The sequence below is a fragment of the Nothobranchius furzeri genome, chromosome 3, assembly GCF_043380555.1.
Source record: "Nothobranchius furzeri strain GRZ-AD chromosome 3, NfurGRZ-RIMD1, whole genome shotgun sequence".
Classification (NCBI taxonomy): domain Eukaryota; kingdom Metazoa; phylum Chordata; class Actinopteri; order Cyprinodontiformes; family Nothobranchiidae; genus Nothobranchius; species Nothobranchius furzeri.
The window spans coordinates 5,127,857-5,141,946 of NC_091743.1; the positions used below are offsets into that span (position 1 = coordinate 5,127,857).

General features: G+C 42.8%; 1 protein-coding gene across 19 annotated transcripts in view; it reads right to left on the bottom strand.

The window, feature by feature from the left end:
- nfasca (neurofascin homolog (chicken) a) overlaps positions 1-14,090 on the bottom strand; it is a 135,478-nt gene that overhangs the window by 22,115 nt on the left and 99,273 nt on the right. For 11 of the 19 annotated variants that reach the window (XR_011520072.1, XM_070549111.1, XM_070549110.1 and 8 more), the window contains 4 exons: positions 11,139-11,288; positions 9,340-9,468; positions 8,219-8,254; positions 7,228-7,297 (listed from right to left, as the gene is read on the bottom strand). Coding sequence is in view for 16 of the 19 variants with exons in the window: in XM_070549111.1 (XP_070405212.1) it covers positions 7,228-7,297; positions 8,219-8,254; positions 9,340-9,468; positions 11,139-11,288 (385 nt within the window). In the remaining 3 variants the exon portion in view is untranslated. The remainder of the gene's footprint in view (positions 1-7,227; positions 7,298-8,218; positions 8,255-9,339; positions 9,469-11,138; positions 11,289-14,090) is intronic. The other 8 variants (XR_011520074.1, XM_070549122.1, XM_070549123.1 and 5 more) reach the window with 3 other exon arrangements.

Sequence of the window (14,090 nt, forward strand, 5' to 3'; positions counted from 1 at the left end):
TTACAGCTAGGAACAACTACAGCTAGAAACAACTACAGGTAAGACCAATTACAGCTAGGAACAACTACAGCTAGGAACAACTACAGCTAAGACCAGCTACAGCTAGGAACAACTACAGCTAGAAACAACTACAGCTAAGACCAGTTACAGCTAGGAGCAACTACAGCTAGGAACATCTACAGCTAAAAACAACTACAGCTAGGAACAGCTACAGCTAGGAACAGCTACAGCTAGGAACAACTACAGCTAGGAAGAACTACAGCTAGAAACAACTACAGCTAAGACCAGTTACAGCTAGGAAGAACTACAGCTAGAAACAACTACATTTAAGACCAATTACAGCTAGGCACAACTACAGCTAGAAACAACTACAGCTAAGACCAGTTACAGCTAGAAACAACTACAGCTAGGAACAACTAAAGCTAAGAACAACTACAGCTAAGACAAGTTACAGCTAGGAACAACTGCAGCTAGGAACAACTACAGCTAAGACCAGTTACAGCTAGGAACAACTACAGCTTGAAACAACTACAGCTAAGACCAGTTACAGCTAGGAACAACTACAGCTAGGAACAACTACAGCTAGGAACAGCTACAGCTAGGAACTACTACAGCTAGAAACAACTACAGCTAAGACCAATTACAGCTAGGAACAACTAAAGCCAAGACCAGTTACATCTAGGAACAACTACAGCTAGAAACAACTACAGCTAAGACCAGTTACAGCTAGGAACAACTACAGCTAGGAACAGCTACAGCTAGGAACAACTACAGCTAGAAACAACTACAGCTAAGACCAGTTACAGCTAGGAATAACTACAGCTAGAAACAACTACAGCTAAGACAAGTTACAGCTAGGAACAACTACAGCTAGGAACAGCTACAGCTAAGACCAGTTACAGCTAGGAACAACTACAGCTAGGAACAACTACAGCTAGAAACAACAACAGAAAAGACCAATTACAACTGGGAACAACTACAGCCAAGAACAGTTACAGCTAGGAACAACTAAAACTAGAAACAACTACAGCTAAGACCAGTTACAGCTAGGAATAACTACAGCTAAGACCAGCTACAGATAAGGAACAACTACAGCTGGGAACAGCTACAGCTAGGAACAACTACAGCTAGAAACAACTACAGCTAAGACCAACTACAGCTAGGAACAACTACAGCCAAGACCAGTTACAGCTAGGAACAACTACAGCTAGAAACAACTACAGCTAAGACCAGTTACAGCTGGGAATAACTACAGCTAGAAACAACTAAAGCAAAGACCAGTTACAACTAGGAAAAACTACAGCTAGAAACAACTACAGCTAAGACCAGTTACAGCTAGGAACAACTACAGCTAGGAACAACTACAGCTAGAAACAACTACAGCTAGGAACAACTACAGCTAAGACCAGTTACAGCTAGGAAAAACTACAGCTAGAAACAATTACAGCTAAGACCAGTTACAGCTAGGAACAACTACAGCTAGAAACAACTACAGCTAGGAACAACTACAGCTAGAAACAACTACATCTAGGAACAACTACAGCTAGGTACAACCACAGCTAGAAACAACTACAGCTAGGAACAACTACAGCTAGAAACAACAACAGCTAAGACCAATTACAACTGGGAACAACTACAGCCAAGACCAGTTACAGCTAGGAACAACTACAGCTATAAACAACTAGAGCTAAGACCAGTTACAGCTAGGAATAACTACAGCTAAGACCAGCTACAGCTAGGAACAACTACAGCTGGTAACAGCTACAGCTAGGAACAACTACAGCTAGAAACAACTACAGCTAAGACCAATTACAGCTAGGAACAACTACAGCCAAGACCAGTTACAGCTAGGAACAACTACAGCTAAGACCAGTTACAGCTGGGAATAACTACAGCTAGAAACAAGTAAAGCAAAGACCAGGTACAGCTAGGAAAAACTACAGCTAGAAACAACTACAGCTAAGACCAGTTACAGCTAGGAACAACTACAGCTAGTAACAACTACAGCTAGAAACAACTACAGCTAGGAACAACTACAGCTAGGAACAACTACAGCTAAGACCAGTTACAGCTAGGAAAAACTACAGCTAGAAATAACTACAGCTAAGACCAGTTACAGCTAGGAACAACTACAGCTAGATACACCTACAGCTAGGAGCAACTACAGCTAGGAACAACCACAGCTAGAAACAACTACAGCTAAGACCAGTTACAGCTAGAAACAACTACAGCTAAGACCAGTTACAGCTAGGAACAACTACAGGTAAGACCAGTTACAGCTAGGAACAACTACAGCTAGGACCAGTTACAGCAAGTAACAACTACAGCTAAGACCAGTTACAGCTAGGAACAACTACAGCTAGGAACAAATACAGGTAAGACCAGTTACAGCTAGAAACAACTACAGCTAAGACCAGTTACAGCTAGGAACAACTACAGCTAGAAACAACTACAGCTAGGAACAACTACAGCTAGAAACAACTACAGCTAAGACCAGTTACAGCTAGAAACAACTACAGCTAAGACCAGTTACAGCTAGAAACAACTACAGCTAAGACCAGTTACAGCTAGGAACAACTACAGCTAGGAACAACTACAGCTAGCAACAACTACAGCTAGGAACAACTACAGCTAGAAACAACTACAGCTAAGACCAGTTACAGCTAGAAACAACTACAGCTAAGACCAGTTACAGCTAGGAACAACTACAGGTAAGACCAGTTACAGCTAGGAACAACTACAGCTAGGAACAACTACAGGTAAGACCAGTTACAGCTAAGAACAACTACAGCTAGGAACAACTACAGGTAAGACCACTTACATCTAGGAACAACTACAGCTAGAAACAACTACAGGTAAGACCAGTTACAGCTAGGAACAACTACAGCTAGGAACAGCTACAGCTAGGAACAACTACAGCTAGAAACAACTACAGCTAAGACCAGTTACAGCTAGGAATAACTACAGCTAGAAACAACTACAGCTAAGACCAGTTACAGCTAGGAACAACTACAGCTAGGAACAGCTACAGCTAAGACCAGTTACAGCTAGGAACAACTACAGCTAGGAACAGCTACAGCTAGGAACAACGACCGCTAGAAACAACAACAGCTAAGACCAATTACAACTGGGAACAACTACAGCCAAGAACAGTTACAGCTAGGAACAACTACAACTAGAAACAACTACAGCTAAGACCAGTTACAGCTAGGAATAACTACAGCTAAGACCAGCTACAGCTAGGAACAACTACAGCTGGGAACAGCTACAGCTAGGAACAACTACAGCTAGAAACAACTACAGCTAAGACCGACTACAGCTAGGAACAACTACAGCCAAGACCAGTTACAGCTAGGAACAACTACAGCTAGAAACAACTACAGCTAAGACCAGTTACAGCTGGGAATAACTACAGCTAGAAAAAACTAAAGCAAAGACCAGTTACAGCTAGGAAAAACTACAGCTAGAAACAACTACAGCTAAGACCAGTTACAGCTAGGAACAACTACAGCTAGGAACAACTACAGCTAGAAACAACTACAGCTAGGAACAACTACAGCTAGGAACAACTACAGCTAAGACCAGTTACAGCTAGGAAAAACTACAGCTAAGACCAGCTACAGCTAGGAACAACTACAGCTGGGAACAGCTACAGCTAGGAACAACTACAGCTAGAAACAACTACAGCTAAGACCAATTACAGCTAGGAACAACTACAGCCAAGACCAGTTACAGCTAGGAACAACTACAGCCAAGACCAGTTACAGCTAGGAACAACTACAGCTAGAAACAACTACAGCTAAGACCATTTACAGCTGGGAATAACTACAGCTAGAAACAACTACAGCTAAGACCAGTTACAGCTAGGAACAACTACAGCTAGGAACAACTACAGCTAGAAACAACTACAGCTGGGAACAACTACAGCTAGGAACAGCTACAGCTAGGAACAACTACAGCTAAGACCAGTTACAGCTAGGAAAAACTACAGCTAGAAACAACTACAGCTAAGACCAGTTACATCTAGGAACAACTACAGCTAGAAACAACTACAGCTAGGAACAACTACAGCTAGGAACAACCACAGCTAGAAACAACTACAGCTAGGAACAACTACAGCTAGAAACAACAACAGCTAAGACCAATTACAACTGGGAACAACTACAGCCAAGACCAGTTACAGCTAGGAACAACTACAGCTAGGAACAACTACAGCTAAGACCAGTTACAGCTAGGAATAACTACAGCTAAGACCAGCTACAGCTAGGAACAACTACAGCTGGGAACAGCTACAGCTAGGAACAACTACAGCTAGAAACAACTACAGCTAAGACCAATTACAGCTAGGAACAACTACAGCCAAGACCAGTTACAGCTAGGAACAACTACAGCTAGAAACAACTACAGCTAAGACCAGTTACAGCTGGGAATAACTACAGCTAGAAACAAGTAAAGCAAAGACCAGTTACAGCTAGGGAAAACTACAGCTAGAAACAACTACAGCTAAGACCAGTTACAGCTAGGAACAACTACAGCTAGGAACAACTACAGCTAGAAACAACTACAGCTAGGAACAACTACAGCTAGGAACAACTACAGCTAAGATCAGTTACAGCTAGGAAAAACTACAGCTAGAAATAACTACAGCTAAGACCAGTTACAGCTAGTAACAACTACAGCTAGATGCAACTACAGCTAGGAACAACTACAGCTAGGGACAACCACAGCTAGAAACAACTACAGCTAAGACCAGTTACAGCTAGAAACAACTACAGCTAAGACCAGTTACAGCTAGGAACAACTACAGCTAGGAACAACTACAGGTAAGACCAGTTACAGCTAGGAACAACTACAGCTAGGACCAGTTACAGCTAGAAACAACTACAGCTAAGACCAGTTACAGCTAGGAACAACTACAGCTAGGAACAAATACAGGTAAGACCAGTTACAGCTAGAAACAACTACAGCTAAGACCAGTTACAGCTTGGAACAACTACGGCTAGAAACAACTACAGCTAAGACCAGTTACAGCTAGGAACAACTACAGCTAGAAACAACTACAGCTAAGACCAGTTACAGCTAGGAAAAACTACAGCTAGAAACAACTACAGCTAGGAACAAATACAGCTAGGAACAACTACAGCTAGAAACAACTACAGCTAAGACCAGTTACAGCTAGAAACAACTACAGCTAAGACCAGTTACTGCTAGGAACAACTACAGCTAGGAACAACTACAGCTAGCAGCAACTACAGCTAGGAACAACTACAGCTAGAAACAACTACAGCTAAGACCAGTTACAGCTAGAAACAACTACAGCTAAGACCAGTTACAGCTAGGAACAACTACAGGTAAGGCCAGTTACAGCTAGGAACAACTACAGCTAGGAACAACTACAGGTAAGACCAGTTACAGCTAGGAACAACTACAGCTAGGAACAACTACAGGTAAGACCAGTTACAGCTAGGAACAACTACAGGTAAGACCAGTTACAGCTAGGAACAACTACAGCTAGGAACAACTACAGGTAAGACCAGTTACAGCTAGGAACAACTACAGCTAGGAACAACTACAGCTAGGAACAGCTACAGCTAGGAACAACTACAGCTAGAAACAACTACAGCTAAGACCAATTACAGCTAGGAACAACTACAGCTAGGACTAGCTACAGACAGTAACTACAGCTAGGAACAACTACAGCTAAGACCAGTTACAGCTAGAAACAACTACAGCTAGGACCAACTACAGCTAAGACCAGTTACAGCTAGAAACAACTACAGCTAGGAACAACTACAGCTAAGACCAGTTACAACTAGGAACAACTACAGCTAGAAACAACTACAGCTAGGAACAAATACAGCTAGGAACAACTACAGCTAGAAACAACTACAGCTAAGACCAGTTACAGCTAGAAACAACTACAGCTAATACCAGTTACAGCTAGGAACAACTACACCTAGGAACAACTACAGCTAGCAACAACTACCGCTAGGAACAACTACAGCTAGAAACAACTACAGCTAAGACCAGTTACAGCTAGAAACAACTACAGCTAAGACCAGTTACAGCTAGGAACAACTACAGGTAAGACCAGTTACAGCTAGGAACAACTACAGCTAGAAACAACTACAGGTAAGACCAGTTACAGCTAGGAACAACTACAGCTAGGAACAACTACAGGTAAGACCAGTTACAGCTAGGAACAACTACAGCTAGAAACAACTACAGGTAAGACCAGTTACAGCTAGGAACAACTACAGCTAGGAACAACTACAGGTAAGACCAGTTACAGCTAGGAACAACTACAGCTAGGAACAACTACAGGTAAGACCAGTTACAGCTAGGAACAACTACAGCTAGGAACAACTACAGGTAAGACCAGTTACAGCTAGGAACAACTACAGGTAAGACCAGTTACAGCTAGGAACAACTACAGCTAGGAACAACTACAGCTAGGAACAGCTACAGCTAGGAACAACTACAGCTAGGAACAACTACAGCTAGAAACAACTACAGCTACGACCAATTACAGCTAGGAACAACTACAGCTAGGACCAGCTACAGACAGTAACTACAGCTAGGACCAACTACAGCTAAGACCAGTTACAGCTAGAAACAACTACAGCTAGGACCAACTACAGCTAAAACCAGTTACAGCTAGAAACAACTACAGCTAGGAACAACTACAGCTAGGACCAGCTACAGACAATAACTACAGCTACAGGTAAGACCAGCTATAACTAGGAGGACCAACCATAGCTAGGACCTGGTTGAGGTCAGCACCTGTCTGTCAGAATCAGGAACTTTTAGTCCAGCTGACTGTTATGAATGAAGGACTCCAACAGCTGTTTTATCCAGTTAGAATTAGCCATATGAGCATGCTCAGTTGGCATGAGCTGTTGGTCATACCACCAAAGACCAGTCTTACATCTGCAGTAGAGGGCCCAAGAAGGTAATTCAGATTAAAATCAAATGGAACAAAAACCAGCATTTCAAGCAACCTTAAAAACAACCATGATTTTATTTTTTTACTTGCTGATTTTAATTAATGCAGACTTTTTTATTTCCTGTTCACTTGCTTTGATGGGTTTTAAGCATAAACACTTAGAATAAAACACTCCAGCCCAGGATTTAATACCTGTCATCAGCAGACTCTGAGTCTAGTTTAAAAAACTTTGGTTCTATGATCAAGTGCATGCAGAGACAAGTCTGTCTGTTTACACTTACTGATAATCAAAGGATCCATCCGGGTCTTTCTGATCCACCGAGTCCAAGGGAAGATCCTTTTTATCACGAACTAGCAAAAGGAGAACAGAGGAAGCGGGTCAGGCTCCATTTAAAGCTGAGCGTGTTAGACACTAAATTAATTCCCAAATCAAAATCCAGCTGATAATCTATACAACACCTGCTTGGTCCATACAGGATACACACGTTCAATTAAATAACATAATAATCAATGTACAAACACTGCTGACCGCTTCATAAATGGCACAACTTATATTATGGAAGCGTGCTTTTATAGGTGACCCTGTAGAGACCTTCTCTCAGTGTTTCATTTAAAGTGACAACAGGTTGTTAAACGTCTGGAGGAGCCAGCTGGGGCATCTTAAGGCAATTAAAACAGACTCACTCTCTGTACTGTTTCCTGGTGTTCATGACAAGCAAACGTTATTCTACGTTCACTCTGCAGGTGTTCATATTCTGCAGCTTGAACCTGAAGTGATCCACATGACGCTGCAGGTGGAGCTTGCAGAAGAATCTATAGATCCTACGCGTGTCAGTGATGGTGTCTCGGCTCTGACACTGGTCATACTGGATCCACTTTGGAGAAAGTTTCATTCTGAGCAGAACTCTTGTGGGTTACTGCCCTGACCCTCACCCGTTAATGCTCACTTCATATTTAGCTTTTTCTTTAAATATTCTTTGGTGCAATGAGGGATTATGCTAAATGGTAAAGTTATATTAATATAAGTGTAATAATGTAATGTTAATATATCATTCCTTTTACTTTATTAAACACCCACATATTATTAAGAGTCTACTTCCAGTTGAATTCAGTAAAACACAGGGAGTGGTTGATCTGCCAGTCAGAGGGTTAAAGCTGCACCAGTTAGGTCAGTACATCCTGTAAAACGTTTAGTTGTTATTCACTCGTTCCAGTTCTCATTAGTCTCTGGCTGTTAGTCAGGAACCTTCTGCGTCCTGCGTGAACACCTACCCAGATAGTGTGTGAGAGCAGTCAGGAAAACACCACCTAGACATTACAGAAACTGTAAAACATCACATCAAAGCCAGGGTTGCTTGAAAAATAAAAAAACCCTGCATCATTACTCATTAGATTTTATTGATGACGGTGAATAAAGAATTTTATTATGTCGAAGCTGCAGAATCCTATCATGAGAAGGTCTGGTAAACAGATCATCTTTCAGCCCCTTTGATTTGATTTGATTGACTACCAGTTGAACCCTCTCGGGCTCAAAATAAGTTTTGATAAAAGGATGAACAACGAAGTCCTTCAGGGGTACGTCTGAGTTAAAAAATGCTCATGAAGTACGTACGTGGGTTAACCAGGTAGGTAGGTTTTAACGTTGCTAATGTAACGCCTGCCTCCCGAGGGTTAAAAACATGAAGGAATTGCTGAATTAGTGTTTGTTTACAATTCTAATGGATATAACCATATATCACATACATAATCCCTCAATAACTTAGCACCTGGCTACTTGTCTGCGCTCATTCACCCTCATGTCCCTACGCGATCCCTCCGATCAGCCGACCAGCTCCTTCTTCATGTCCCTAGCTCCCGCTGTAAATCCCGCGGGGAGCGTGTGCTCCAAAGCTCTGGAACCACTCGCCCCTCCTGATCAGACTCTCTTCCTCTCTTTCCCTTTTTAACTCTCGTTTAAAAACTCACTTTGATCCTCTGGCTTTTAATTCAGTCTAACTTATTCTCTTTTTCCTTTTCTTTTCCATTTGTATTACTCGATTTTAATGGATTTAGTTTTTATTTTTTAATTATGTGTTTTTGGTCGGCTCTCATGCCGTGTTTAAATGGGCTATAGAAATATACTTGGTATGGTATAACCAATTAAACCATTTTAACCAATAAACCATGCCTTCATTAGTAGAGCTCAGGTGAAGGTGATGTGTGAGACTATAGCATCATCATAGAACAGGTGTGCAGAAATAAAAATACTGGAATAAAACTGAATCACAATAAAGGTCATAACTACTGTGTATGTGTCAGAGAGTCTCAGACAGCGACGACGTTAAAAGTCTGGGTTCTGGTCACGTGAGCAGAGAAGTAAGTTTAGAAAAGACGTGCCAGGTGAACAGCTGTACCTGGGTATTTGCCCCCACGACTCCTCTTGATGAAGCAGACAATCAGCAGGATGAGGATGATGAGGGCGATGGCACACATCAGGCCGATGAACCAGCCCTGAGTGGCTATGTCCACCTGGTTTATGTATGCTGAAGAACACACACACACACACACACACACACACACACACACACACACACACACACACACAGAGATCTTCAGGTGTTAATCAATCGCCTCTCATCAGAAAGATCTTTGGATTCAGCTCGGCATGAAAAAGATGACCTTTCACCTCCCAACCAGGTCACATGACTACAAGGCGGTCATTTCTGCCATTGACCCACACTTTACTGAGGGGGCAAGGCCAATCTCTTTCAGGAACTACCAAACACAGCTGACCACAGCAGGGGCAGAGGGGAAAGGATCTGTATCTGCATAGCACTGTTCTGACTAACAGGACTCCAAAGCACTTTACCTTCATTCATTCACACACTGGTGGTGATGAGCTACATCACAGCAACACTGCTGAAAACAGGCACCGCCTCCCTCCAACCACCACCAGCAGGTGAGGAGGGTGAAGTGTCTCCCCCAAGGACACAACGACTGACCCAGACAGAGCCTGGGTTTGAACCGGCAACTCACAGATTACTGGGTGAACATTAGATAGATAGATAGACAGACAGACAGACAGACAGACAGACAGACAGACAGACAGACAGACAGACAGACAGACAGACAGACAGACAGACAGACAGACAGACAGATAGATAGATAGATAGATAGATAGATAGATAGACAGACAGACAGACAGACAGACAGACAGACAGACAGACAGACAGACAGACAGACAGACAGACAGACAGACAGACAGACAGACAGATAGACAGATAGATAGATAGATAGATAGATAGATAGATAGATAGATAGATAGATAGATAGATAGATAGATAGATAGATAGATAGATAGATAGATAGATAGATAGATAGATAGATAGATAGATAGATAGACAGACAGACAGACAGACAGACAGACAGACAGACAGACAGACAGACAGACAGACAGACAGACAGACAGACAGATAGATAGATAGATAGATAGATAGATAGATAGATAGATAGATAGATAGATAGATAGATAGATAGATAGATAGATAGATAGATAGATAGATAGATAGATACACATATACGTAGACGCCCCGTGAAGTGGTGCTGCCTACTGGAGCTGCCGCAGTGGCCGGTCGCCATCTTAGATGGGTCTCCATTCGCCCACAGTGCATTCATTTGTGCTGAGGACGGTGCTGACCCAACTAAAAAACACATTATATAAACCTTTTTCACACAGTCAGCCACAAGGTATGGCATGATAATTAAAATACAATCATAATTAAACAAAAGAAATTCAAGTAAATTAAAATATAAAATTCCATCAGGTAGGCCAGAGAGTCACTAGTAATCCAACGTGATCTGTTTTCAAATGCACGCCGGTTGTTGTAACCGCAGGCTGCACAAAAACAGGCAGTTACTCATTCTGCTTTGACTTTGGAGAGTGAGGAGACCCACCCAATAAGCCGGTGATGCTGTTACGCTCTCCAGCGACCAATGGGGCGTCTACGTGTTCATGTCTATGGTTGGATGTGTGTTTATAATTATAACCTTCATTTGAATGTATGATTATCTTAAACATATTTCAGCAACATTACCTGTATGAATTAAGATACGATCAAAACACATAAGCAGAAAAACATCACCAGTGACAGTTACATGGAAAGCATCCCACCTGGCTAGAACAGTGGTTCCACCTGGCCAGGTGTCGTCTCACCTGCTTTAGTTTTAAACGTGACAATTTTGCTGCTGACGCTGTTGAGCTCATGGGAGTAAACCCTCAGGTGGTACTTTGCACCAGCAAACAGATCCGCCACAGTGACGGGGGGCTGCTGTTTCACCGGTACCTTTTTCACCGAGTTGTCACCTTGGAGACACAAAAAAGGTGCCGATCACACGCCACAGGTGTGAGCATGATCCCACACCACAGACTCTCATGCAGCAGCAGAGGTCATGGTATCAAAAACAAAAACAGGCTCTGATGGCAGCAGGTCTGCTGAAATGAATTGAGACTGAAACAAGGCATTGCCCATCACCATCACAAACATGGATCCGGTTCCCTACAGTCGATACACACTCAGTGTAGCTACTGCCTGTCAGTACGCCTCAGTGCGTCCATGGCCCAATAAAGTATCTCTCTGTTGGAATAACTTGTACATAAACGTTCAGAGAACTTCTTAGAGAATCAGCGAATGGAAGAGGTGGAAGAGCCAAGGCTGCTTCAGCTTCCAGCACACAGACCAGGAGGCCAGTTTCACCAGGAGGCAGAGCATTGTTAGTCTCAATTATTCCTAGAACCGTCTCTATGAATGAAGAGTAAAACAAACGCATCTTTCTGAGAGAAAGACATGCCCGTCACGGCAGAGCCAAGCAATGAACATGACTCTGCTGAAGGAGGACAGAGGGACATGAGGTGGTGACATCATGCAGTGAGCTGTCTGTGAGGGGTGATGTCATCCAACAGAATCAAGAGGGTGTGTACAGTCAAGCATACACTCTCTACAGCTGAGAGCCATTCACATCACATGGCGCTGCTGACTCGATTCAAGATGGCTGCCATGGATAATCGATGGCAGTAAAAACAAAAGAGAAGCGCTCACTTAAACTGAATGGTAGCTGAAGCACAGAACATAGAAAAGAGACTCCATCGGTTCTGGTTCTGCTCCATCCAGCAGGTGGGTCCAACATGGAGGCAAACCCGTGTCTAGCCCCTGGGCTAGGAGAACCAACACCAGCTGTAAATGGTTGCAGCAGGAACATCTAGTTTCATTCGCCTTTACCCATTTAAACAAAGTGTTCACATCTAATCTGGTTATTAATCCTTAATTTCTGTAGATCCAATCAAACCGGTGTTTTTATCTTTATTTATGTTTATTTTAAAACATCATATCCTCCTTTTGAGTTCAGTTCTTCCTTTGCTTTCAGTTGTTATAGAATAAATCTGGATTTCCAATAATTACATGGAGCCCCTCCATGAGAACGCTAATAATGAAAACGTGAATAACACATGAAGGATCTGGGCATTCATGTAATAATGGTACAATTTCCCCAAATATACCAAGACTACCATCCAGGTGGAATGCAATGCATCAGGTCATAATTGTATTTGTGATGACAGAGCACCTGAGCCCCAGGTGATGCAATCCAAACCAGATCTGGGCTCATAAGGCCTAAACCGAAGTTAAGCTAGGTCGGATGCTAACAACCTGGATGGTTCCAAAGGAATCACACAGAACCAGCGGATAAGAAAAAGCAATAACGAGCCCATTCACAGTGCTGCTCACATGCCAGGCCAGGCAGCAACATGACAGGGTGCACAGAAAGCTGCAGACAAAAGGGTGCAGAACGTAAAGGGTGAAATACGGCGATGGACACAGAAACACGGTAAAGATGCAAAATCACATCCTGAACATTTTGTTTTACACCAGAGTATTTTGTTACTTCATCCTCGGCCTTCTAGTTCTTCTAAATGGTAAATAACGTAAGTAATAGACGAGCATGTCGCACATCGTCCAATTAGGGACACAGGTGCTCTGACAGCCCATGAAACACACACATAAAGAGAAGGAAGAATGGCCGGAGCTAACTGGTCCTGGACGTTCTTTAATAGGTGCAAACAAAGGGAACTGGTGGCTCAACAAAAAGCTGTCTTCTTCAGAGAGGTAAACAACTTTAGTTTTAGAAAATCTAGTTGGTTTAAAGCAGCAGAGAGGTTTTTGGTGAAACCCTAACAACCAGAATGTAAATCTGAATAATTAATTAGAAGATCAATGAAACTGCATGAAGCTCATTTAAAGACCAAGTTCACTAACATTCATGGACTCACCCATCTTGACTCATGACGGGGAAGGCTGTTGTCGGTTTAGCATCCAGGAAGCAGCAGAGAACGTCTCAACTAGTAGAAGCTAACCATTAGTATTAGCACCTCCACCACACAGCAGAACTCCTCCAGGCTTGTGTTATTTGTGGAGATAAAATATTAATGTTGCTGAGCAACCAGAGTCAGGGGTAGAGTCATGTTGCTGTTAGCCAATCAGAAGAAAAATGTCCGAATATCAAGAAATAAGACTCTAAAACATGGTGCTGCTGACCCGATTCAAGATGGCTGCCATGGGTAATGGCGGTTTGCAGGTTCTGGTCTGAACCACATCTTGTTCTTGAAACAGGAGCGCCAGAACTTTGTTCCCCACAGAAATCAACTCACAGGGCATTCATTTATACTAGAGACCACCGCAGATGTAGTGAAAAAAGTGAACTTGGTCCTTAAACAGCTACTGCCTCTGGGACAGAACCAGCTGAGAAGATTGTGACTAAATCTGAAGAAGCTCTGTGGCAGTAATGATCTGGGGCCTCATTTATCAAGCTTGCTTACGCACCAAAACGGGGTCAGAAAACTGCGTAAGCAACTTTCCACGCAAACTTTGAGATTTATGAAAGAAAACTTAGCGCAAAAATGTGCGCAACTTTAAGTTAACTAAGGACCTGGCTTACGCACACGTTGGACATGGAGAGCACCTTCCTGCAGCATTGTCACTTGTACTGCTTCGTTTTCACACAGAACAACACCCCCAACATGCACACACGTGCGCGTACACACACACACACGTGTGCACGTGCGCACACATACACAAACAGCCTGGAGCGCAGAATGTGGAATGCAGAATATCAG